Source organism: Tiliqua scincoides, chromosome 2, assembly GCF_035046505.1.
Source record: "Tiliqua scincoides isolate rTilSci1 chromosome 2, rTilSci1.hap2, whole genome shotgun sequence".
Lineage (NCBI taxonomy): Eukaryota > Metazoa > Chordata > Lepidosauria > Squamata > Scincidae > Tiliqua > Tiliqua scincoides.
This window is the reverse complement of record NC_089822.1, coordinates 215,198,317-215,224,055: the sequence shown is the minus strand read 5'-3', so window position 1 is coordinate 215,224,055 and position 25,739 is coordinate 215,198,317. Positions and strand designations below refer to the sequence as shown.

At 44.1% G+C, this 25,739-nt stretch overlaps 1 protein-coding gene across 1 annotated transcript in view; it reads right to left on the bottom strand.

Moving 5' to 3' along the window:
- FBLN2 (fibulin 2) overlaps positions 1-25,739 on the bottom strand; it is a 116,720-nt gene that overhangs the window by 12,925 nt on the left and 78,056 nt on the right. Inside the window, exons 5-11 of the mRNA XM_066614424.1 lie at positions 23,868-24,074; positions 19,729-19,848; positions 19,156-19,257; positions 15,911-16,051; positions 3,434-3,568; positions 1,068-1,205; positions 590-733 (exon numbers count right to left, since the gene is read on the bottom strand). Of these exons, the coding sequence (XP_066470521.1) occupies positions 590-733; positions 1,068-1,205; positions 3,434-3,568; positions 15,911-16,051; positions 19,156-19,257; positions 19,729-19,848; positions 23,868-24,074 (987 nt within the window). The remainder of the gene's footprint in view (positions 1-589; positions 734-1,067; positions 1,206-3,433; positions 3,569-15,910; positions 16,052-19,155; positions 19,258-19,728; positions 19,849-23,867; positions 24,075-25,739) is intronic.

The following is a 25,739-nucleotide window of genomic DNA, read 5'->3' as shown; positions in this document are numbered from 1 at the left end:
ATCCTACATGCAATTACCTGAGAGTAAGCCCCACTGGGGCTTTCTTCTGAGTAAACATGCATAGGATTGTGCTACTATTGGACACTGCATGAAAGGTACTAATATAATGTATGAAGAACACATAGCTATGTGTTCATCTGTTCAGACTAAGGCTATCTATTCCTAAACACCAGTTGTTCTTGAACAACTATTACTGAACACCAGCGATGTAGCTCTTCCATAATACTCTCGGGTGTGAGCCTCTATCAGATAATGATAAAGCATCAGTGAAAAGCAACATTATTCAATAAAGAATTTCACTGCCAAGTTCACACTGATTTGGCAGGCCTGCTCTGATTTTCTTCACAAAGAGAAAGAGTGCAGTTGGCTTTCCTTTTCGGAGAAGCAAAGATATTCCACAACATTTCAGAGTAGCATTCAGAAGCATGCAAACTGTTTGCACCAAAATCCTTCTGGATTTTTATGGATATTTTGAATACGCATACATACAGAGGAATTTCAAAAATACGTTTTGAATTTAACCATTAGAGTTTAAGGGCACATTAAATGGAACCACATATTCAGCCAGGTTCCTTAGCCACAGGCTTACCAACACATCTGGTTCCATCTTCATTGGCATGATACCCTCTGCTGCACATTAACAGATTCCTCTGACAAGTATATGAACCAACAGTATTGATGCAGTTGAATCCAGGCTTACATGGCTCCGAAAGTGATGTACATTCATTAATGTCTACGAAAAAAAGAATGTAGAAATATAAGATATTAAATTAATCAGAAACCCATCTTCCAGCTGATACTTCTTTCCTTTTCACTTGGTTTTGATTTATTATGCAATAAATTCTAAGCCGATGAGAATCTATTAAGCCAACATTTAGAAATTTAACATAATGTAAATCTAATCTAATTTAATCCATCTATTTATCTAGCTAATCTCTTTTAAAAGGGGGAATGGATTTTAGAGAAAACGAACAGTGGTACTTTAAGGAACATTAAACTTTATCAAATATGGATAATATAAGCAGAGCTCACTTATAATAGGAATCTATGACTCAGGTTAAACTTACCAACACAGTTACCCTCTGGATCTTGTAAAAATCCATCCATGCATCGTTGCTTTGATTCACAATAGAAAGATCCTTTTGTATTTTGACATACAAAATTTATCTTGCAGCTGTGAGTTCCTCTCTCACATTCATCAATATCTTAAAAAAATAAAAGATACTAATTCTTAATTAACTTAGTCACAGCTTTGCTAATTCTGTTAGTTAACTTGGAGTGCCAAAGTGTCAGTTTAACAGCAGGCTTCTAATAACCTTTTCATTTTGGGGAGGTCTTTAATTTTGTCTATGCACCTAGGTAGGCTCAAACATTTAGATGGTACTTTAGAGGGTGGATCTGCAATTACATGCACTATGCCCAGATGTGGTATAAGGGATCGGTTAGGTGGGGCACTGGGCAAGGATCCAGTCTATCAGAGGGTTCACTCAAGCCTGAAACCACCATATCAGTAGCAACAGTAGTTCCCAATGCACCATCAGACTGCAGGCAGATATGCCACTGGGGCCTACTGCAGGGCTCCAACCTGATGCTGGCACTGCCTGAACCCACATTAAGGTCACTCATCATCACAAAGTGCAAGATATGCTACAATTAAGTTATCTTACATAAGAAGGAATTGCAGATATGCAAAGGCATAGAAAAATACATGAAGCCTGCACCATGGTTAACCTCTTATTAAACGTTCTACATGGAGATGTGCTTCTGCACTTCAAGGCAAAGAAACAGCTTGAGTATTTTGAAGATAATCAACTGAAAAGCCAACCATTCCAGCTTTTAGCAAAAAACAGGGATGCCCAAATCCATAGACTTTTTCATCCTGTTGTTAAGAATCAGAGTCATACGTCAAGCTCTAAAAAGGACTACCCAAATCGCCAAGTATTTCTGTCAAGAAAAGTGGATGAAACATCACCAAATAATTAAGACTCATCTATCCTAGTACTGCAACCCATGCAAAAGTAAAGAAATGACAGCAAATACTGTAATTAGGCATTGCTTGTGATGGATATGCTTTAGAGTACACGCCTGCAAAGAATGACCAAATATTAATCTGAAGCTCGCTAATACTGCAATCTGATACACACTTACTACGTCATTGAACATAATGGGACTTACTTTTGAGTAAACATGCACTGGATTGTGCTATCAGACACCTGCGTTGTGGTTTTTAAATAGGCTGCTAGATCTGAAATTAAGTAGTTTTACATTTGGCTGCTACAGATGCCTTATAAAACATTATGCAGAAATATTCTTCAGCTACAGAAGCCTTGTTGCACTCTGCAAGCTAATCTGCAACCACATAAATCATAGCACTGGAAGGCCCCAAAAGACATGACCAGATCAGTGGCGTAGCTAGAGGGGGTGCAAAGCACTAAGTTTTGAAGGGAGCCTCACTGCAGTGTGCAAGTGACCCATCCCCTTCCCCTTCAAAGTCATTCCAAACTGCAAGACCAAAACAGAAAGCAAACCAGATTGACCTGTGTACCTCTGCTTGTAGTCTCTTGACAGGACTATCTACCCACTAAAATACAGTTTCACACATATATTGAAAATTACATTAAAATTAAAAAGAAATTTGATTAAAATTCAAGTATATTTATCACATTTGTGATAAATTCAAGTGCATTTCCTCCAGAGAAATAAGCAAACACTTCTAGCCTTAGACTTTGATCTCCTTGGGCACCATCCAAAACAAGATCAATATGACCGGGACGATTGTGCTGCTGCTGGGAAGGAAAGAGTTTTTTTTTAAGCTTCCCTGGGGGTCGCTTTGGCCCTTGGGAGGGTCTGGGGAGACTGTGATCCCCTCTGCAGCCCTCCCAGCATCTTCAAACTCCTGTAAAAAAGGGGGGGAAACCACCTCCTGTTTTTGGCACAAAATCAGAAGTGACTTTTTTTTCTTTTTCACAGGAGTTTGGAGCTGCCAGGAGGGCTGCAGAAATAATCACAGGCTTCCCAGACCCTCCGGAGAGCCATAGCAACCCCCAGGTAAGCTAAAAAAAACAAACCCTTCCCTCCCTGGCACCAACATGATTGTCCCAACCATGTTGCTGCCAATTTCCGGTTACCCTGGTGGGTTGCGAACCATGAGTTTGGGAACCACTGCTGTACACTGTTTCTACATGGTTGTTCACCCATTATATTTTGGTTACATAACAATGCTGTGATTACAACTATTTGCTATGAAACTTGTACATAAAGAATAATAAAATGCGAGTTACAATAGAATACTCTTCTGAATGGAGTGTTACTAAATGGGAAGTTGGGGTGAAAACTTTGATGCCTTCTCACAGGCAGGACAACTTGGGCAATATAACAGAGAACCTGGACTTATCAAGCACACATAGTAAAATAAGTAAATTTCTGGCCTTACCAACACATTCACCATCCTTAAGTTCATAACCTGACTGGCAGCCGAGTTGCTGAAGACAGGTAAATGATCCAATTGAATTAATACAGTATTCTCCTCTGTTGCAGGTATGAGTGTCGGTTACACATTCATTAATATCTGCAAGAGGAAACAGATGTCAGCATATCACACCCTGAAGGACTTTCCTCTTTGCGTTCACCATGGGAAAACAACTCTCAAATTTTCGTAGAACTTATTTCATTCAAAAGGAGAGCTTTACATTGTGCTACTTCCAGAGTTTCCTCACAGTGTAGAGTAGCTTAAGATGCTTTCATTTCACAGAGAGAGGTATTAGACATATTCCTTCTTTTGATTTTATACCGAATGATGCATTCATCAAGGTCACAAGGTGGAAAGAATTGATTAGCTGCAGAAGTTAGGAAAGCTTTGACGGCAAGCTTTGCACATCATGCACAAAATGATCCCTAGCTAAGACAGCAGCTATAATTCAGATTTCATGTTCATTAGAACATTTTTGGAGCAATTCGGTAACTTGGGCTATGCCACAACAGGGCACAAAGGCAATGAATGCAGCAACAGAGCAATGACGACACAGACAACAGAAAAGAACAAACAACTCTTTGAAAGCTCTAGAGTAAGAATAACTGATACAATCCAACAGAAGTTGGAACTACCACTGTGGACAGGACCTCCTAATGAGATTTGGGTTTTCAAGTGCCTACGAGTTAATAAGATTTCCCATTTCCAGATGCTTATTCCCAGCAACCACCATTGCTACCATTTTTAATTTAAGCTATACGCGTGCAAAAGCAAAGGTGCCAACAACATGGATAATAATGGCAATCATGGTAATAGAAGGGCAGTGATAACAGCAGGCAGTCTCAGGCTTGAATCTCTGCACCTGTTTTGTGCAAATGCACAAGGATGCTTAGGTGTGTGTGTTGCCCTGATCTGCCATGGAAAGAAGTTACTGCTTTGTGAAAGGTGCACCTGCTCACCATGTAACCATAGGGATCAAAGCCCTGAAACATTGCCAGTAACTGGAGTGGAGGAAGTACTCAGTCACATTTGGGATTCATTGGATTTTTCTTGTCCTTGTGACCCTTGTCAAGTGACCAGTGCCATATTTTCATCCCTTGCCTTTTTCCATACATCGTTTTGATTTTTCAACCTTTTAATACACTTCTTGTATGTTTATTGCAGTATCTGCCTGGTCCACATTCAAACATGAGGGAGCAAGTTTGCCAGACCTCCAACAGACCACTAATCTATATGTATCTCAACATTTTGTTATTGGCTAATTGTAAAGGGGAATATCCCACATTTTGAGGCTTTCTGTTAAGCCAGGGGATATTCTTTCTCCTAGAAGCTTATTTCAATCTGGGTTGCCTAGTCTTGATAGCAAATAGATTACCATTTCCCCAGTAAATCTCAGTTTCCCTGATAAAAGGGTGAGAGCTGAGCAAAGAGGGCATGCCAATCACTAATTGCAAGGCGCTGAATCCATCTTACCCTCCTGCCTATTCCTTTACAGGCCACACAGGAGTTTCTCTCCTAAAGCAAACAGAGGCTTGGTGGAATGACAAAAAGTTTGCATATCCCCATCCCCTGTGCCATGGTCTTGGTCTTGATCAGGCTCCTTATGGCTGCTGTGTATGTTTTTAAAAAAGGTCATACATATATACACACAAGATCATACACTGTGTGGAGTTTGGCCCATATGCTAACAGCCAATTGTGAATACTTGGATGCATAAATCCTCAATCAACACACTATACCAAATATTTATATATTTGGGCTCCACAGGCCAGTAGAAGGCATGGGATTTGGAGGCAGATTCTCTGCCCCCCTCCCAGGTCTAATCCTCCTCTCCCCCTGCCCAGTTCTGCCCTTCCTCCACCCTCTCCCACCCTGAAAAGCCGCTCTACTGGGCAGCATAGAAGCTTACTGCCGGCTGCTCCATAGAGATGTCTTCTTGGTGCTGAGGCCCAGTGCTGACTGCCACAGGCTTCAGCACCGGTGTGCGTCCTCACAGCTGGCACTGAAGTGCCTTATGGCACTTTGCGATGGCAGTTGCCTGGGCAGCATAGCAGTCGTTGGTGCTAACCAGGGATAGGATTGGGGCCACAGTATATTTACCTCAAAGGTAAATCAGCAAATTTCAGAGAAAAACAAAATAGAAAGGGAGGGCAAAATGCAACAAGACACACATCCTGTCCAGTGCCAAGGAATAAACTGGACACTAGGCAAGTATGTAAAGCAGATATGACACTGTAAATCAGGAAGGGAGGAAAAAGGAGTCTCTTAACAGGACAACTGAAGGGCAAGAAAAGAACACAGAAGCTTTCCACAGAGCAGAATTATTGTAGGCTTAACAGAGGTTCATCTCTACATCCTCACAAAACCAGCGGATCTGGATTCAGAAATCAGCAAAAGGCTTTGAGTGAAATCTAAACCTATATTCAGCAGAAACACAAAATCAGATATTCTCAAAAAGCTGTCAGCAAGTGCAGATGGAAGAAAACAGTTGGAATGCAAACAGCATCCCTAAGTGACCTTGAACATTTAATTAAAACTAGAATGATACGGAAACATGAAAACAAAATTGAAAAGCTTCCAATTATTTTCCCTCATCTCCTGGATCTATAAATAGCTCCCTCCCTGGAACGTAGACAAGACAAGAAATTTCACAGCCTTGGCTTGCATGATTTTAGAGGAACGTGGAGACTTTGTTGTGAGACAGGGGGAAAAAAAATACAATATATTTTACAGGGAAAATGTTGACCTGCCAGGGAAAAAAAATGAATTCCATCATGAAACAATTTCAGTATCTTCATACTTGTCATGTGAAATTTGATAAGTACTAGAAAATATTAAATTTCAAAGGCAGGTACACTACCAAAAATGAAAGTCCAATGAAATGTGCACCGAAAGTATTCAGAATACTGAATCTCCTAAATGCATACTGAAGTGTGGCTTACCAGTTGGAGTACAGAGTATCAGTTGCCCAAGTCTTTTTCCAAACAATTCACTGGCAGATCCTCTAGAGGCCAGTGGATATCTCTAAAAGTATAAATGACCCTGAACTTCCCTATTACTGAGAACTTCAGTAAAGCTACTGGAGTCTTGTAAGCTGGCATGTATAAGGAGATTTTTAAAAAAAGAACCCTCTTAAAATATTACTGCAGTTACAGTCCAATCCTATACAGCCCAATCCACCACTCTGCTGGTGCAGCCACGTCAAAAATGGATGCACTATATCCAGTAGGGGGAGGGAATCAGGAGGATTCAGAGAGGAAAGTGGATTTAAATCTCCTTAAATCACCATAAGCCTCCTGCTCTGTAATGAGACTCCTCAGGCTTGCGCCAGCTCTTTTGATGGCGCACACCTAAGGAGAGAAAGGGGATGAGGAGGTTGCCACAGAGGGGAGAGGGTCCCCTCTACGGCATGTGCCCTAACCACTGGATCCACCCATTCCTGCAGCCCCTGCCCCATTTTGCTCCCTCTACACCCAGTTCTGTCTTCTACTCACCCCTCCCACATCCCCAACATCCTACTTGCCTCAGTTGGTCCAGCACATTCCCTCAGGAAGCATGAGAAGGCCACAGCCTTCCTGCTGGAGCTCCTGTAGCATGCTACTCTGCACATGCCAGAGCACTCTGCAGCTGCTTTGCAGCAGTCATCACCAGCAGAAGTCATGTTCTACTAATGGCTGGGCCCAAGAGGATTGGGTGGCAAGGCACTTAGCTTAGCTGCCTGGTTTCTTTTCTTCTTTTAGAACATGCAACCGTTTCAGTAAGTTCTTGTGTTCAACTTTAAGCATCATATTCCCAAATATATACAACATATGGCCACATTAGCATACACATGAGCAGAAATGCTAGTGAATTGTTTCAGATGTTAAACTAGATAATTTGGTTGTTTAATATCCATGCAATTTTAGGACCGTGCTCTGAGAAAACCTGCACAGCTTTAGATAAAGGAACTGGAATCACCTCAGATTAAGCTGTTTCTGAGTGCTTGCAGAGCACTTGCAGAGCTCCCATTTTATATTCGTTGTTTTGACTCCAGCCATCTTTCCTCAGAACTGGTCTGCCTCTCACAAAATGCTTTTCTGCAGTCACTTCTCAGCAGGTGCTCAGGTATACCCCAGTTTTTGACTGGGTACTGTGGCCTATGCTGGCATTTCCTGCCAGTCAAGTGTTAACAGACTATGTTATGCCATGTCCACAGCTGGGTTCTCACAGTAAATAGACTTTACTCTGGGAAAAATGTGCTTGCCATTCTTCAAACCCTTCCCATACTCATGACTGAATATCATAGTGCCCCTTCTGGAACAGAGAATTTTTCTCTCACATAAGCCTGGTTCAGAAGTTACAGACTAGTGAGGAGAATGTATGGAGGGCCCGAGGATCACATCTGTTTAGCCCAATCCCCTCCAGTGATGCACTCCTGAAGCCCTGCTGCTGATGTCAACACCAGGTTGCAAGGGGCCCTGGAGTAAAGTCCTGTGATAAGCCTCTCCATGACCGCACATTGGGAGCTACTACTCTCACTAGTATTGAGAGTTCAGAGATTGGCCCAGTCAAATGGGCCTTCTGACAGTTGCAGCTCCTTGACCAGTGCTCAACCTGGCTGACCACTCATGTCACCCTGGCCTGCCCCCCCAACTCCATACAATCCTGTTCAGAAGTTGCCAACCAATGTAGAACATGTGGAGGGACCTCGGAATCATGGTGGTTTAGCCACACTATCTCCCATAACACGCTCCCACTAACCTGCCCCACACATTCAGTATTGGTCTGCAGCAGCATATGCTGAACACAGGGAGGTATCCTCTCTGCGATCACCACCCTGAGACATTCCAGGACAGTGATCACAAGATGAAGCTCTCTCTGTATTCAGCATCTGCTGCTGCACAGAAACACTGAAGCACATGTGGGGCCTCTGCCATTTGCACCAGTGGTTCCACAGAGCACCACAGTGGCACACCTTTTACAGTCCTGCAAGAAGGACCCACAGTGATGAACTGCAAGATCTCTCACCATAAGTCCTCAGTAAGATTGGGCTGCATGACAATCATTGCTTTCCTTTCAAATTTTTCATAGACTGAAAAACAATTTGGAGTGACACCAATGTCAAATTTTTGGGTCCCAGTTGCTTCTTTAATTCATAAAAGGCCTTGGAAGTTTCCTGAAAATGCATGTTTTCTTTTCCTTTGTCTTCTTTCTTTACTAACCGGAACTAACCAACATTCTTATATGTTTCTAAAAGGGGTTTGAAAAGGCTGTTTTATTGTGCTGCATCTGTAGTCACTCAAGATTCTTTTTCAGTTCAATTTTCATTGAGCACATCTGTTTTATTTAAAACAGTCTGTTGAGATTCTTTTAGGTTTTCCCTTCTGCAAGCATCTAGTCCAGCTCTTACAAAGAGCCCAATCCCATGCATGTCTACTCAGAAGTAAGTCCCATTGTAGTCAATGTGGCTTACTTCCAGATAAGAGTGGATATAATTGCAACCAAATATCTGTCATACTGCCGGTAAGATAGAACTTTGCTTTTCATAGTTCTGTTTCATATCCCTTTTTAACCATTATTCTCAGAAGCCCAGAATAGTTTATATGGATTTTTACAAAGTCTACCATCCAGGTATGACTCTTCATATTCAGACACAGAAGCACCTTCCTTATCTTACAGCCCAATCCACCAAAACTCTCCACGTGGTGATGCAGCAGCACTAACATGGTGCCTGTTGCAGCCTGCGGGAGAGTTTTGACCTCCAGAGGCCTCTTCAAGGGAAGGGAACATTTGTTTCCTTCACTAGAGTAAGCCTGTGCTGGCCCAGTGGATCTACTTGGACTGGCACCAGAGAGATTGCTGATGCAAGTCCATGTGGACCAGTGAAGTCGAATTGAGCCTGGGAAGGGGGTTTGGATTCATCAGATGCCATTGCAGCCCATTCTTCTCCCTTCCTAGTCCCTATCCATCTTCCTCCAGACCTATTGCCACCCCCTCCCTCCCATCCCCTACAGTACTTACCAGAGCTAGTGGGCTAGCATGCAGAGGTAGCCGCACTGCCACTTGCTGCGGCAGCCAGCCTGTAATCTCTAGCATGTTGCCTTTTGTGACAGCTGGAAAGTGCCTAGCACTACCAGAATGCTCATTCCAGTGGTGCTAGGCTCAATTAGGATTAGGCTGCTCATTCAGTTATGTTGGTTATTTTTTAATTGATAGGTGAAAAGGTATGGATAGAAAAACATTCTGAAAGTAATTTCACTCAGAACTTTTTCAGTGCTGGCATGGGAAGTCTCACAAGCATAGGCCAATGATCTGGTGTTTTTTTTTCTCTCTTCAAGATATGGTTATTGGAATAGAGAAAACACATACACATGCACACACATGTACCTTCAAGAGTTAAAGTAGTATAATGTCACTCAAGGAATTACACAGAAGAGGTATTATATGTTGTGTAAATAGATGGTGACTTTTTAGCATGCCTAGCTATCAGGAATTTTGGAAATTATGAAGGCACCTGGAATATTGCTTGGAATATTTTATGTTTTGCTTCAAGAAAATGTAAGTGACAGTATTCTTTTTAGTAATCTGTTTTGGAGGCAGCTTGGTTAGTCCCCTAAATATATTCACACATATTGATGTTATTAAAAGTTCAAACATTAGACATCTATAATTTGCAGACAAGATATTCAAAAGTACTTAACATTTCCCCCCCAAATGGAACACAACAGCAGCTGAGCTGGCTAAAGATTCCTTATAGATACACTGTGTAACAGAGACAGCAGCTCAATAAATTAGAATCCCTGCTATATTTGTGGTTTACTCCTGTGCTAAAAAAAAAAAAAAAGTCAAGAAAATGTTAGCAATGGCAAATGTACGCTGTGTACCACACGTACAGCAAAGGCAAACAACAAGACAGGAAACACATGAACTGCCAACATGTGTCAGGCACAAAATTCACTATCTTGGTTGTATTCATATGAGATGTCGTTGTGTTGCAAATATGATCTAAAGCTTATCTAGAAGGCAAAGATGTTTGTCACAGAGAATATTGTACTTGCATGTTCACTCTATTACCCTGCACATGTCTGATCTTGGAAGCTAATCAGGGTCAGGCCTGGTTAGTACTTGGATGGGAGACCGCCTGGGAATACCGGGTGCTGTAGGCTTATACCATAGTCTTTTGAGACTGAAGGTTGCCAACCTATGTTCACTCTTCAAAAAAAAAAAATGCACATGATACTAATAAGAAGTCTTTTGCATCAGCTAAAACAAATTTCAAAAAACAAGCTTGGTCTTCCCAGTGGACCACAGTAGACTTACGAGTTGTTGTCAAAACTGGTATAAAGAATAACAACACAGGACAGGTCTGGTAGGACCATCGTTTCCCCTCTCCCAGGAATATCGGAAGCTGCCTTCTACCAATTCAGACCATTGATCCATCTAGCTCAGAATTGTCAACACAGACAATAGGGAAAACATATATCACTGAGCCAAGGCCCTTCTCCTATGGCCCAATCCTCTACAGGCCAGCCATATAGCTGGCAGTAAAGCAATGCATTCAGCTGACAGGGATTGCTTAATGACAGTCGTAACAGATGCTCCTGCAGTACATGGACTAGTGTGCTACAAGAACACAAGTGGGAATGCCAGAGTCTTCCCATGCCTGCTAGAGGATTGTCCTGGACCCACCAAGGTAGGTAGGGTGATGGGGTGCTGGACTGAGGTCGGGAAGGGTGCAATGTGGTGGAGGGAGGAGGAACAGGGCAGCAATCAGGCAGGGGAAGGGCAGATCAGATCTGGGAAGGGGGCAGGTTTGGCAGCAGTGCTGTCTGCTAAATTGTAGCCCCCTTCCTGGACCCAATCCCATAGCATGGGTCCATGTGGAACGGTACCAGCAAATTTCCTACCACAGTTCCAAACCCCTCCATGCTGAGGATGCTTATCCCAGATAATGGAATGAATGTTCTCTTACTCAGAGGATACCTCCACAAATACTCCCCCTGCAGGATGCAGCGGTAGCCATTTTGGTGTCACTGCATCAAAGAATGCAGTGAGGGGGAAGAATAGATTGGGCTGCTAATCCCCTCACTGATCACTGCTTATCAAGTAGATTCACAATCTACTTCACTGCCAATAATCACTACCATTGGCCATGCCGTTCCATGACATGTGACTATTAGGATGGTTGATGTTTCTTCCTTCTCCTGGGACAGACTGCTCTGAAATCCTATTGCACTGCAGTAATATAGCAGAATTGTAATAGGAGAAGAGCTTGGCATCATTCCCCTCTCTTGAGCTTTTGTGCTGATGCTGGCTTAGTGATCCTGGTGCGGCTTAATGGACTTTTATTTCTGAGTCAGGAGTTCGGAATGAACAGCTGAGTCACAAACAAGCCACGATTCAATCAGTGATTGTTTCAGATGTTTAGAGTTATTAAAATGTTTGCAACTTCATTAAAGCCAATAATGGGCAAAACATTACAATGGATGGGGAAAGAATGGCAACACTGCACGTAGCCTATCCCTACCCAGCCCCTGCACAACAACTTCAAGCAGAGTTGCAAGGATGTGCGTGAGCAAAAAAAGTGAACTGATCTGATATGCCTAAGGAACAAAAAAGTCATTGTTATTCCAAGCATTTGCAGATGAGGCTATCAAGCAGCAACTCAATCATTAAAATGCAAGAAAAGGCCTGAGTCAAGATTCATATTAAACATTATGTGTCCCCATGAACATGCATGCTGCTATATTATTAGTAGTAGTAGCATTAGTAGCAGTAGTAGTAGTTGTCCCTTGTAAGGATTTTGTTAACTACTACAGACAAATGGTGGGAAAAATATGAAGCACATCAGTCTGTTGCTTCATCAGGCTAGCATAAATAGTTTGAGTTTGAAGGGACAATGGATGTGAAACAACACTTTGGGGTCTGACTGCCATTTCCTAAAATATTATTATTGTGGTTACTAATAATCACTTTCCACCCTACACTTCCTCTTCCGTATTTTAAAATCCAACAACACAACTAACAACTCATGTTATCGTATAAAATAATCTTTAGTCAGATCTTAAAAAGTCTATTTCTACATCACAGGAGTATCTAACTAACAGTACTTAACAGGACATACGAATAAAACACATATTAATTGTGCCATATGTGTGGGCATGCATGCAACTCAATACCAATTGTTGCATTCCCCTACACCATCTTTAACATAAAGCAATGTGACATTAACACAAAGCAATGGATCAGCTTCCATTTCAAACATGAATCTGCTGACCCAGTATGGGCGCAATCCTAACCCACTTTCCAGCACCGACATAAGGGCAATGCAGCTCCAAGGTAAGGGAACAAGCATTCCAGGACAGGTGACTCTGGATTTAATTTTGTGCGGTACGCAGGACCTGGTTAGAGATGTAAACGTTACTGAGCCATTGGGGAACAGTGATCATGCTGCGATCCGTTTTGACGTGCACGTTGGGGGAAGAATACCAGGCAAATCTCTAACAAAAACCCTTGACTTCCGACGGGCGGACTTCCCTCAAATGAGGAGGCTGGTTAGAAGGAGGTTGAAAGGGAGGGTAAAAAGAGTCCAGTCTCTCCAGAGTGCATGGAGGCTGCTTAAAACAACAGTAATAGAGGCCCAGCAGAGGTGTATACCGCAAAGAAAGAAGGGTTTCACTAAATCCAGGAGAGTGCCCGCATGGCTAACCAGCCAAGTTAGAGAGGCTGTGAAGGGCAAGGAAGCTTCCTTCCGTAAATGGAAGTCTTGCCCTAATGAAGAGAATAAAAAGGAACATAAACTGTGGCAAAAGAAATGTAAGAAGGTGATAGGGGAGGCCAAGCGAGACTATGAGGAACGCATGGCCAGCAACATTAAGGGGAATAATAAAAGCTTCTTCAAATATGTTAGAAGCAGGAAACCCGCCAGAGAAGCGGTTGGCCCTCTGGATGGTGAGGGAGGGAAAGGGGAGATAAAAGGAGACTTAGAGATGGCAGAGAAATTAAATGAGTTCTTTGCATCTGTCTTCACGGCAGAAGACCTCGGGCAGATACCGCTGCCCGAACGGCCCCTCCTAACCGAGGAGTTAAGTCAGATAGAGGTTAAAAGAGAAAATGTTTCAGACCTCATTGATAAATTAAAGATCAATAAGTCACCGGGCCCTGATGGCATACACCCAAGGGTTATTAAGGAATTGAAGAATGAAGTTGCAGATCTCTTGACTAAGGTATGCAACTTGTCCCTCAAAACGGCCACAGTGCCAGAAGATTGGAGGATAGCAAATGTCACGCCTATTTTTAAAAAGGGAAAGAGGGGGGACCCGGGAAACTATAGGCCGGTCAGCCTAACATCCATACCGGGTAAGATGGTGGAATGCCTCATCAAAGATAGGATCTCAAAACACATAGACGAACAGGCCTTGCTGAGGGAGAGTCAGCATGGCTTCTGTAAGGGTAAGTCTTGCCTCACAAACCTTATAGAATTCTTTGAAAAGGTCAACAGGCATGTGGATGCGGGAGAACCCGTGGACATTATATATCTGGACTTTCAGAAGGCGTTTGACACGGTCCCTCACCAAAGGCTACTGAAAAAACTCCACAGTCAGGGAATTAGAGGACAGGTCCTCTCCTGGATTGAGAACTGGTTGGAGGCCAGGAAGCAGAGAGTGGGTGTCAATGGGCAATTTTCACAGTGGAGAGAGGTGAAAAGCGGTGTGCCCCAAGGATCTGTCCTGGGACCGGTGCTTTTCAACCTCTTCATAAATGACCTGGAGACAGGGTTGAGCAGTGAAGTGGCTAAGTTTGCAGACGACACCAAACTTTTCCGAGTGGTAAAGACCAGAAGTGATTGTGAGGAGCTCCAGAAGGATCTCTCCAGACTGGCAGAATGGGCAGCAAAATGGCAGATGCGCTTCAATGTCAGTAAGTGTAAAGTCATGCACATTGGGGCAAAAAATCAAAACTTTAGATATAGGCTGATGGGTTCTGAGCTGTCTGTGACAGATCAGGAGAGAGATCTTGGGGTGGTGGTGGACAGGTCGATGAAAGTGTCGACCCAATGTGCGGTGTCAGTGAAGAAGGCCAATTCTATGCTTGGGATCATTAGGAAGGGTATTGAGAACAAAACGGTTAGTATTATAATGCCGTTGTACAAATCGATGGTAAGGCCACACCTGGAGTATTGTGTCCAGTTCTGGTCGCCGCATCTCAAAAAAGACATAGTGGAAATGGAAAAGGTGCAAAAGAGAGCGACTAAGATGATTACGGGGCTGGGGCACCTTCCTTATGAGGAAAGGCTACGGCGTTTGGGCCTCTTCAGCCTAGAAAAGAGACGCTTGAGGGGGGACATGATTGAGACATACAAAATTATGCAGGGGATGGACAGAGTGGATAGGGAGATGCTCTTTACACTCTCACATAATACCAGAACCAGGGGACATCCACTAAAATTGAGTGTTGGGCGGGTTAGGACAGACAAAAGAAAATATTTCTTTACTCAGCGCGTGGTCGGTCTGTGGAACTCCTTGCCACAGGATGTGGTGCTGGCGTCTAGCCTAGACGCCTTTAAAAGGGGATTGGACGAGTTTCTGGAGGAAAAATCCATTATGGGGTACAAGCCATGATGTGTATGCGCAACCTCCTGATTTTAGGAATGGGTTAAGTCAGAATGCCAGATGTAGGGGAGAGCACCAGGATGAGGTCTCTTGTTATCTGGTGTGCTCCCTGGGGCATTTGGTGGGCCGCTGTGAGATACAGGAAGCTGGACTAGATGGGCCTATGGCCTGATCCAGTGGGGCTGTTCTTATGTTATGTCCCTTACTTTGAGGAGACCTCCATGAGTGCCCCCAACTGCAGGATGCAGCACACATCCCACTGGCACCGCTATGCCAGTGCTGGAAAGTTGGTTAGGATTTGGGCCTATGTCATAGAATATTGGCCCTAATTTTTATTATTAGCCCACTAAAGACACATATATTATGAAGTGATTTTACTAATTAAACAGACAAGACAGACAATAGCAGAGTAGTGAAAGTTAATCCAGATATGACGACTTGGTTCCATTTTTTCCTTTTACACATTCCTCGTTGAAGTGGCTTGTGTTGCTTAACATGAAGCAACTGTGCCAAAACAGCAGAACTGAAGTAGTGAACACTGAACCGTCCAGACAAAGGCAGGCAATGAAATGGTAGCGCTGGCATAGCCCAATTTTAATTGTATTCTCTACCAGAGTGAAGCCATCATAGCTATGAATATGTAGGGCTATTTAGATCTTGAGCGTGTATTGCTAGGGCAAAAGCTAAAGAGCACATGAAGAAAAAAACAGTCTAGGAAATGGGGTGTGTATATTCATGAACTGAAAATACAGGCCAAGAGACTTATAGCACAAAAGATGTGAAGTTAAATACGTTGTACAGAATGAAGAAAGAATTATCATGCTAGAATTGCTTACACCTATCCTCTTACCAACACATTTTCTATGCGTGTTGAGTACAAAGCCCTCTGCACAGAGAACACTGTGGTTGACACAGTAGAATGATCCCAGTGTGTTCACACATAATTGTCTTCTGGAACAACTGTGAGCACCTGTAAGGCACTCATCCACGTCTTTATCAACACATTGCAACCAAAAGGAAAGGGGGGAAAAAAACTGTATTAGAATTGCTCTTGGGGAAATATAACATTTCTTCCACTGAGGAACTATCTAATTAAAAACGTGTCTTGGTTACAGTGCTGTAAGTTCCTTGTGTTAACTTTTCAAATCACCAAATTGATCCACGAACGGGAGACTATGGATCTTCAGCAACTTCCCTTTGTAATCTAGATTCCAATCTATAGACTGCAGAGTTGTCCTTCAATTTCTTAGTAGGACTGTCCTTTGAAGTGACATACAAAGCAGGCAGGAGGTGAAACATTTTCATGAGAGTGAAGAATGTGCTCCCTAGCAAACATGAAAGACATGACCTCTTTGCTCCTGCTGCTAGCTCTAGCAGGCCAGTCACACAACATGCATGGGGATGTGTCAATAGATATGCCTGTATATCTTACACTTTTTCCAGCGCACATATTTTATTTTCCTATGCATGAGATGCACAACATCCTTTAAAGAACTTTGAATGAACCTCCATGATGAATGTCTCCCGCATGCATTGCTGCGGAGATCATAAGTATCTTTATGATAGCAAATTTATCTTTTATAAAATGCAATCCTAACTTGTGCTGGAACAGGCAGGCCAGTGGGCCTTCACTGTATCCAGCACGAGTTTTGGGCTGGCTGAAGCTTGTCCCAAGGCAAGGGGAAAAAATTCTCCTTACCCTGGGGAGAGCCACAGTAGCTCCTAAAGAGGTGGCACAGATCTGAGCAAAACTGAGCAACCTGGAGCTGCTCTGTGCTGCCTGGGAACAGGGCTAGAATCCAGCATAAGTGCCAAGTCCTGGCCCCATCTTCCACTCCCCACCCGCCTGTCCACATGCCATCCCTGCCCCCAAATACCTTCTCCTTGCCTCCTCCTCATATCCCCCAGACCCCCGCACCAGCCGAGCTCAGCCAGCAGGAACTTACCTTCTGTCAGCGTTGTGAAGGCTGGATGCAACCTCTGCGGGCCAGTGCACCTCTGTGCACCGGTCCAGCTGACTCCTAAGGAGGTGCAAACATGCTTTACAGCATGTTTGCAACCCTTCTGGGTCGTGCAAGGGACTTACACTGGCCCAGGGCACAGTTAGGACAGTGCCCTTAGTGTTGTATGGCATGGAAGAAATGTTCCAATTTCTGTACTACAGTCTTGCACAGAAGCCCCCTACTGCACTGAAGCAGTCAACATCAAAGCCATTTAACACAACTTTCATGCCATGTGCACTAGACTTTAAGGCAGGAGTGAGAGCAGGATTGGTCTAATGCAGTGGTTTTCAAACTCTACTGGAGAGTTTGAACCACTGTATGTCCTTGCGAGGGGGGGCAGGCAGCAGGGGCGGGTGGAAGGCAGCGGGGATCGCGCCGCTCAGGGGGCTGCAGGGGCTTGGGTGCACTTAGCCAAGCCTCCTGCAACCTCCCTGGAGCAGGGGAGCCCGGTACGACCTTTGGCAGGGCTCCCCGCAGGAGTGAATGTTAAAGCGGAGTGATCACATCCCGCCTCCACTAAGCAGAAGTGGAGTGTGATCACTCCGCTTTCACTTTCACTGCTGTGGGGAGCCCTGCCAAAGGTTCGCACTGGGCTCCCCGCACCCCGGGGAGGCTGCAGGAGGCTTGGCTAAGTGCACCCAAGCCCCTGCAGCCCCGAGTGGCACGATCCTGGGGATCGCGCCGCTGCCTCCTCCCTGCCTCCAGGCTGCCCCTGCCCCTTAAGGGGCAGAGGCCAGGGCCCACAGGCTGGGGCATTGCAATGCCCCAGTTTGAAAAGACCTGGTCTAATGGTTGGTGACATGACAAAGGAAATGTATGGCTAAATATGGTCGGTCCTGGGTTTGTATACATCTGCGTCCACTGCAATTATTTTTCACTTGTGAAAATGGCTGCACAATCTCTTGAGCAAGTGCGAAAAGAACATATTTGCACTTAGTTTCATTTTTCTCATGCAGTGGTAGCATGAGGTTATGGGGATCTTGGTGCCTGGTGGGGCTAGGGCATAGGGTGTTCCGCAAGGATCCCAGGGCCAGAAGGCCCAGCTGCCAGTCCGGCTTCTCTCTCTCTCTAGAGTGTCCAGCAGTCTTGGTCGGGCTGGCCTCAGACTGCCATTGTTGGGGGGGGGGGGTTTTGACAGCAGCCTGGTTCCCCACTCAGGCTTAAGGCAGGCTTCTTGGGTCACTGGTAAGAAGGTTGGAGCTCCAGCCTCCTACCTCCCCTCAGCTTGCTCTCTCCAGACTGACTGTCATCATGGGCTGGCCCAACCTTAAGAAGCCCCAGGGCTCCTCCTCCTAAACCCGCCACTTCCTGGCTTTGCAGGTCTAAAAGGACCAGTGTCCAGCCCCAGGCTTAGGTTCTGGAAAGGGGTTTCCCGCGGGGGGATCAATCCCCCTGATGGACCCTCCTCTGCTGGTGGCTGACACCCCCTGCCAGGCCCCCCCTTCCCGGCCCTTTTGGGTATTCGGGGCCAGCGGCGAGCTTTGTCACCCACTGACATCATCAGGCAGGGAAGCCTGAGTTCGCCAGGCAGTCCGGCGGGCTGTCCTCCACAGCCAGCCACTTGGTTGTTGCTGCAGGGATGCATCTCTGCCATGGTTGGTTCGGGAGAGGTGGTGGCCTGCCTGTCCGCTGGCCCAAGCAGAGGGTCGCCCGCGTCCCGTCTGCCAGGCAAGCCAGACGCAGGCTTGCCCGATCCTACCTTGTCCTGGGTGGTTGGACCAGTGCTGCAGAGGGCGGGACCCATCCTGGGAGAAAGAGGGGATCCGTAACTGGGGGCTGCTCCCCTCTAGAGGTAAGTCAGGGGCCCCAGGGGAGGTCGCCCCCTGACACAGCCATAAAATAGTACAAGACACCTAAACATATGGAAGGGCACCTTTGGAGTAAGCCCATTTTCTTTGTTGTTATGGATGTCTAGGTGACTCCTAACAATATCTTCTATCCCTGTTACTGACACTTGTTGTCAGTTACTGTCCTTTTGCACCAGATGTCCCAATAGGGAGAGGGGAAGAGAATCACAGGCCCTCTGTGAAGCCACCTGAATACATTTCAGCCCAATAAAACTGAGTGGAAAACAACTGCAGCATTCACTTACCTTCACAAGAAAACCCATCTGCCATGAGAGCAAAGCCAGGAAAACAGGAGCACACAATTTTTCCTTCCGAAGTACTGCAGGTATGCTTGCAGGGACCATTATCTAGAACAAACAATATTTTAAAATGCATGAGAAGTCACAGCCAAGCACAAAATCCTTTAAAGTTCCAAGGCTTCTTGCCTCTAATTATGATCCCTGTCATGGCACCAAAACATAAAATGTGAAAATAAACAGTCTGTTCCCGTAACCTTAATCACTGTGTGCAGTCCTCTTTTTATAGGCACACACACCTGTGTCATTCCTTCGCATCTGGGGGGTTCGAAAATACCACGTACAGCTGTGTTGTCTAAACAACCTTAAACAGTGAGTGTGAAATAACCTTGAATTCGGAAGCCAACCTCAAATTACCTCAGCACCTTACCCTCTGAGCTTCCATCTGTCTCTCTCCTCGGGTTAATACTGGAGGCAAGTAATAAGTGGACGTGTGCTGAAATGAAAACAGTCAAGGAAGCTTTGGAATTTATTTAAGGCTTGTAAAGCATCCTATGTCTCCAGTTGGCCTGTTAAACATACCTTTACACTTATCTTCTTCTACATGTAAAGTGTTGACTGTCACAGGCTGGATAGTCAAGGCTTCTGGAGCAAAAGTGGCTGTGTCCCCTAAAGCGGTATTTTGTCCATCCTCTTCGAAATCTGTATGTTTTTATAAAAGAAAAAAAAAATCAACTGCACTCATTTATTTATCATATGGCACATTCATATCATATTTCAATAAAACACATATATTAAAATAAAAATAAATTTTTTATTAAAATAAAATCTATATAAAATGTAAAATATTAATAAAAATCTTACGAACTTATATCTAAGTTACAAATATAATTTTTAACTTCCTTTGTCACAGCCTGAAAATCAGCAAAATCTCAATTATAAGCTTTATTTTGGCACTCTGTCACTATATGTTGGATATTTTTATTTTTCAACCCTACAGCCACAATTTGGAGAAGATACTGTGCCCCACTTATAGAGGACATCTGCACATCTGCCATGTCCAGTGCAAATTTGATTTAATGTTATCCATACCACATGAGGCTGGTCAGATCCACGTGGTTTTTCAGAAATACAGGGCAAACTTTGACATAGTTGGGGGACAGTTTTCTAACAAATGTTATTTCCACATCATATGAATATTAAAATCCTCCTCTACAAGTGCTTTAGCAGTAACAATGGCAGGATGCCTAGATCTCAACCTACTTCATTCCAGGCAGGCTACATCATTCAATTGGCAATTGGGATTTATCAATGATCTTCAAATATTCTTGAAGGAGGACATTTTTCCATCTCGCTTCTGGAGGTGGTATATGACTCAAAACAGGCAGCCAGTATGTAGGAGTAGATAGAATCATTCCACTAACAATACACAACTTCGCCATACGGCGTCGGCACAACATGGGAAGCAGCAGTTACCGGTTATAAGTCTTTGCTCGATTGGCGTAGAGCATGACGCCAGGGGCTGCTTCATTAGAGGGGCTGAGATCATTAGACACTTGGCCAACAGTCTGAGGCTAAGAGGCAAAGAAGGAAGGCCCATAACCAGGGAGACAGACCAGGGACAGACTGCACTTGCTCCCAGTGTGGAAGGGATTGTCACTCCCGAATTGGCCTTTTCAGCCACACTAGACGCTGTTCCAGAACCACCTTTCAGAGCGCAATACCATAGTCTTTCGAGACTGAAGGTTGCCAACAAGAACAACAAGATGCAATTGTACATCTACCCTGCTTGTGTGTGGGCTATTAAGCCATATTGGGGCACAATACACTGCTGCCTAGTAAACTGGCTTAATGCAGATACTGGTAGCATGTCTTTTGTTGCACCCCAGCTAATATCACACAATTTATATCACATTCATTATATTTTGTCATATTTCTCAAATATTTCTCGACTCTTTCAAATGTGATTGAACCATACCTAAGTGATTACATCAATACTTTGTAAGGTTATAACAAAGAATCCCAGCAACTTTCACAGCTACAGTGGATAACAGGTTTGGCCTCAAGCCAAGGTCTTTTTCAATTCCTAAATCTAAGGTCCTTTTAGTTGGACAGGTGTGGGTTGGAACTGTCAGGCCCAAAATCTCCTACAGCAGTGTTTCTCAATTAGTCATACAGGTACCACCAGTGGTGCTTGAGGTGGTGTCTAGTAGTACTCGCAGGACCCCTAGAGCCCTGTCACCCAGGAATGGGACACAACAAACAGCGGTAGGAGGCTTGGCTCAGCAGGCAGAGCTCCAAAGCATGCTTTTCCATACTCGAAAAAGCCCTTCCATCCACCCTGAGCCTCTTACTGGTGCTGTGTCACATCTGGCCTCCCAACCCAAAAATAAGTGGCAATGATGCCATCACCAGTTACTTCCGGTGGTACTTCAAATAGGTGGACCATGCAAATTGGTACTGTGGAGGACATCCTTGAGAAATACTGTCCTAGAGCTTGATGTGGTGTGCAACCCCACCAGTGATGTACCAGCCTCTTCTCCCACTCCTGAATGGGAAAAGTTAGAGGGGAATGAAGCAGCCTCCAATTCAAAGAGTTGAAAGAGGAGAAGCAGTGGAACCACGTGAACCTCTTGCCAGTCTGCTTCCTGAGACACCCATCAGTTGGCCTCACGGATGGGCCTAGTTGGAACTGGAAATATTCAACATGAAAAACATGGTACTGTATTTCTCTGTATGCATTGCAAGGATACATTTATGAAATTGTAGAAATCTGTTTGTGGCTTGATGCTACCCAAGATTTACAAATTTATCTTTTTTTGTCATCTAAAAACATAAAAACAAACAAGTATAAGAGCACCTGGCGAAGCATGGATATGATTACAATGAGAAGCCTTGGTGTGTGAGACCACAAACATTAATTTGCGAGATCAAAATTATCTTGTACAATTGAAGCTGCTCTATGGCGTCTTATGAGGACTGGGGGGGAATAACAAGTATTCAAAATTGATTTGAGCTCTTTTGGAAGTTTAATCTTTGTACAATGGTATGGGGGGAAACCAGTTCAAATGGTAATACAGGATGGCAGAATTCAAGAGCTTCATTCGTAATAGTATATCAATAACATATCAGTAAACATAGGGAGTAATTACAGCACAGCTATTTGTCATATAAATAACACAAGAACAATCTAGTTTCTGCATCTTCAAAAAAGGATTTGACTATGTACAGACCACAGTTCTGCCCAGAGAAGTATAGTGAAAACTCCTGATCATTTCCACAGCTATGGTCTGTGTATTAGTTGTTGAAAATGAGGGGCTTCTGTTCCTACATGGGGCATTTAATTAAAATTCACAGCATAGGCAATAAGCCTGAAAACTGTAGGGCGGACAAAACACAAGGAAAAGGTGGAGTAATATATTTGGTTCTCCCACATTAGAATGTTCGATGTCCTCTAATGAGGCAGACAGAATAATGCCTTACTGTTAGATTTCCTAAGGAGGGTTGCCAGCACAACTGATATAAATCTAAAATTAATTTTATTTTCCACATCTCTTTTGCCCTCTTTATTTTGCAGGGAGTGGGCGAGGCAATTACACACTGCAAGCACTTGGACAAAAACCTCTTCCCTACTGAAGACAATGCAGGCATAAAAACGTTGGACCAAATTGTTTGTATTAATGTGAAATGCCGTGCAGTGTATCACTGCTAGCGGGACTGGACTGAAATCCTGCTGATTATCCTCCTAAAGATTGAAATGAAACCTGAAAGGTTTTAAAGAACAATTGTGCCCTTTCTGCAAAAATGTTGTTGGAGGTCTCCAAAGAGAAAAAGACAGAGAGAGAGAAAAAAAGATATTTATGAAGGCAAAGTTTATTGATTTTGGCAAAAAGAAAATAAATGGTTGGAATAACTTTTTGAAACAGAAAACTAAGCCTGGATGAAGCACAAGAGAACAAATTTTGATCTCATTCATTCTCAGGCATAACAAAGGGCAGGCCTGGTGCCATGTTATGAGGGAGACTGATTAAGGAAAATTCACTGTTGTTTCACTCCTCACTTGGAGCCCCCAGGTGACCACATCTCCTAAGACTGCTTCCATATTCACTGGTTTCTGTATCTTGGACAGATTGTACCAAACAAAATGGTCCTTAACAATTACAATAAATTAATTTACTTGATTGAACAGATAACAAAGGGGTGTCCGTTAATGCTTCAAGTTTGTTAAATTCAGACACCCCTTCCCCCTCTTTGTTAAATCTCTACTTTACAGGGCTTCCTCAGCACTACCACTCTGCTGTCTACAGGGGTGCCCTGAGGAATATCTCTGTTCCTAGAGCACTTTGCTGAAGAGTGTCTTTGGCTTTAGTAAATTCAGTATGAGTATTACTACTACCTTTGGATGTAGTAAATTCAATATGAGCCTGCTCACACAAGTATGTGCATCCTGTGATCATCAGGTGATGACTTGCACATGCAGGAGAGGCATCAGTTACCAAACAATACAGATAAAAGTTTCATATCACCACAGACATGCGCTTCAGTGCAGATATTTTATATACTGGATATCTGTTTAAGAATAATCAAGTATTCAGGGATTGTAATGGCTACGAATCCATGAAGCTGAACTGCCTCTTACTAGATTGCAAAAAGCTAAAAATGATAGCAATGCTATTATAGTCATGCTCAGAAAAATTTTTTCTTCTTGATCTTTTTCCCACCTGGATTGCAGCTGAGTCCATCATCCTGCAGAGTAAACCTTGGGAAGCATGAACACTTATAGGATCCCACTGTGTTGATGCAGAGATGTTGACAGAGCTCTCCAGGGTAGACAAGGCACTCATCAAGGTCATCTCCAGGTAAGCTGTTTGACAATTCGGCTTCATTACCGATCGACAAGGCTTCATTGTGATCCTCAGTCTCTGAAACTGCCAACATTCCTGAGCCATTAATCAAGGTAAGAAACCAGGGAATGGAACAAAAATGCTCTGAATATGAAGATGACATGACTTTCAGCACTGTTATATACTAGCAAAGGGAGGGGGGTAATTATTGATTGGGGAAGAAATGGAGGACTTAATTGGTGGCAGTGATCACAGAAGCATTCATCCACCTGGAAGATGCCAATTTTTCCCAGGAATATCCTTCCAAGCAATGTGACATCATTATGTAGTGTTATCACTGATGAATGATGGCTAGAACTGAGAATGGAAGCATGGTCCATGCCTACTTGGGCAATCCCAGGCAGCTTCACTGGGTATAGCTCTTGACAAAAGTTTTGTAGCTAAAGTTCTAGATGTTCTAAAATGAGACTCAGAGTAGGAGCAGGTCCCATGTGAATCCCATGGAGAAGAACTTTCAGTCCAGCCTTAAACAAAACATAACATATAGGCTAAGAGGTGGTCAAAACCATAGGCCTGGCATCAGCACATGGCAGCCTTGGGCAAATGCCTGGGGCTCATTGTCCCCAAAGGGCCTAGGGCCACTGATGCCAGGCTCTGCCTTTCTTTTCCCACAAGCCCTTGTAAATTTTAAAGCCCCAAGAGGCTGAATTATTCTCACCATTTTAATATCATCAGTGCCTGACCCAATGCAGTGTCACTCCAGAGCAGGGGTGCCCAAACCCTGGCCCCGGGGACACTTGTGGCCCTTGAGGCCTCTCAATGTGGCCCTCAGGGAACCCCCAGTCTCCAATGAGCCTCTGGTCCTCCGGAGATTTGTTGGAGCCCGCACCGGCCTGACGCAACTGCTCTCAGAGTGAGGGTGACTGTTTGACCTCTCACGTGAGCTGTGGGATGAGGGCTCCCTCCACTGCTTGCTTTTTCATGTCTGTGATGCAGTAGTGGCAGCAAAGAAAAGGCCAGCCTTGTTTTGTTCAAGGCCTTGTATAGGCCTTGACCTATTGGAAGACCTTCATTCATTCATATAAGTTCATTTTTAATATATTCACTTATGTAAACATATGTAAATTTATTCAAATTTTAAATGTAAATTAATTCTTTTTTCCCCCCAGCCCCCAACATAGTGTCAGAGAGCTGATGTGGCCCTCCTGCCAAAAACTTTGGACACCCCTGCTCCAGAGTGAGTGCAAGGGAGCATGGCTAGAATTCAAAAGTAAGAACATAAGAACATAAGAACAGCCCCACTGGATCAGGCCATAGGCCCATCTATCCAGCTTCCTGTATCTCACAGCAGCCCACCAAATGCCCCAGGAAGCACACCAGATAAAGAGAGACCTCATTCTGGTGCCCTCCCTTGCATCTGGCATTCTGACATAGCCCATTTCTAAAATCAGGAGGTTGTACATGCACATCATGGCTTGTAACCCATAATGGATTTTTCCTCCAGAAACTTGTCCAATCCCCTTTTAAAGGCGTCCAGGCCAGACGCCATCATCACATCCTGTGGCAAGGAGTTCCACAGACCCTGCTCCCTACCTCCCAGACACTTAGGCCACCACTGGTGCCCTCCTCCTGCTTGCTTTGGCCACCCCTTTCTCTGCTCTGAGAACTTCCTACTACTCCTCCCTCCTGCCCATGCCATCTCCTCCTCCTCTTGCAATCCACTACAACTGTAACAGAAGGTGATGGCAG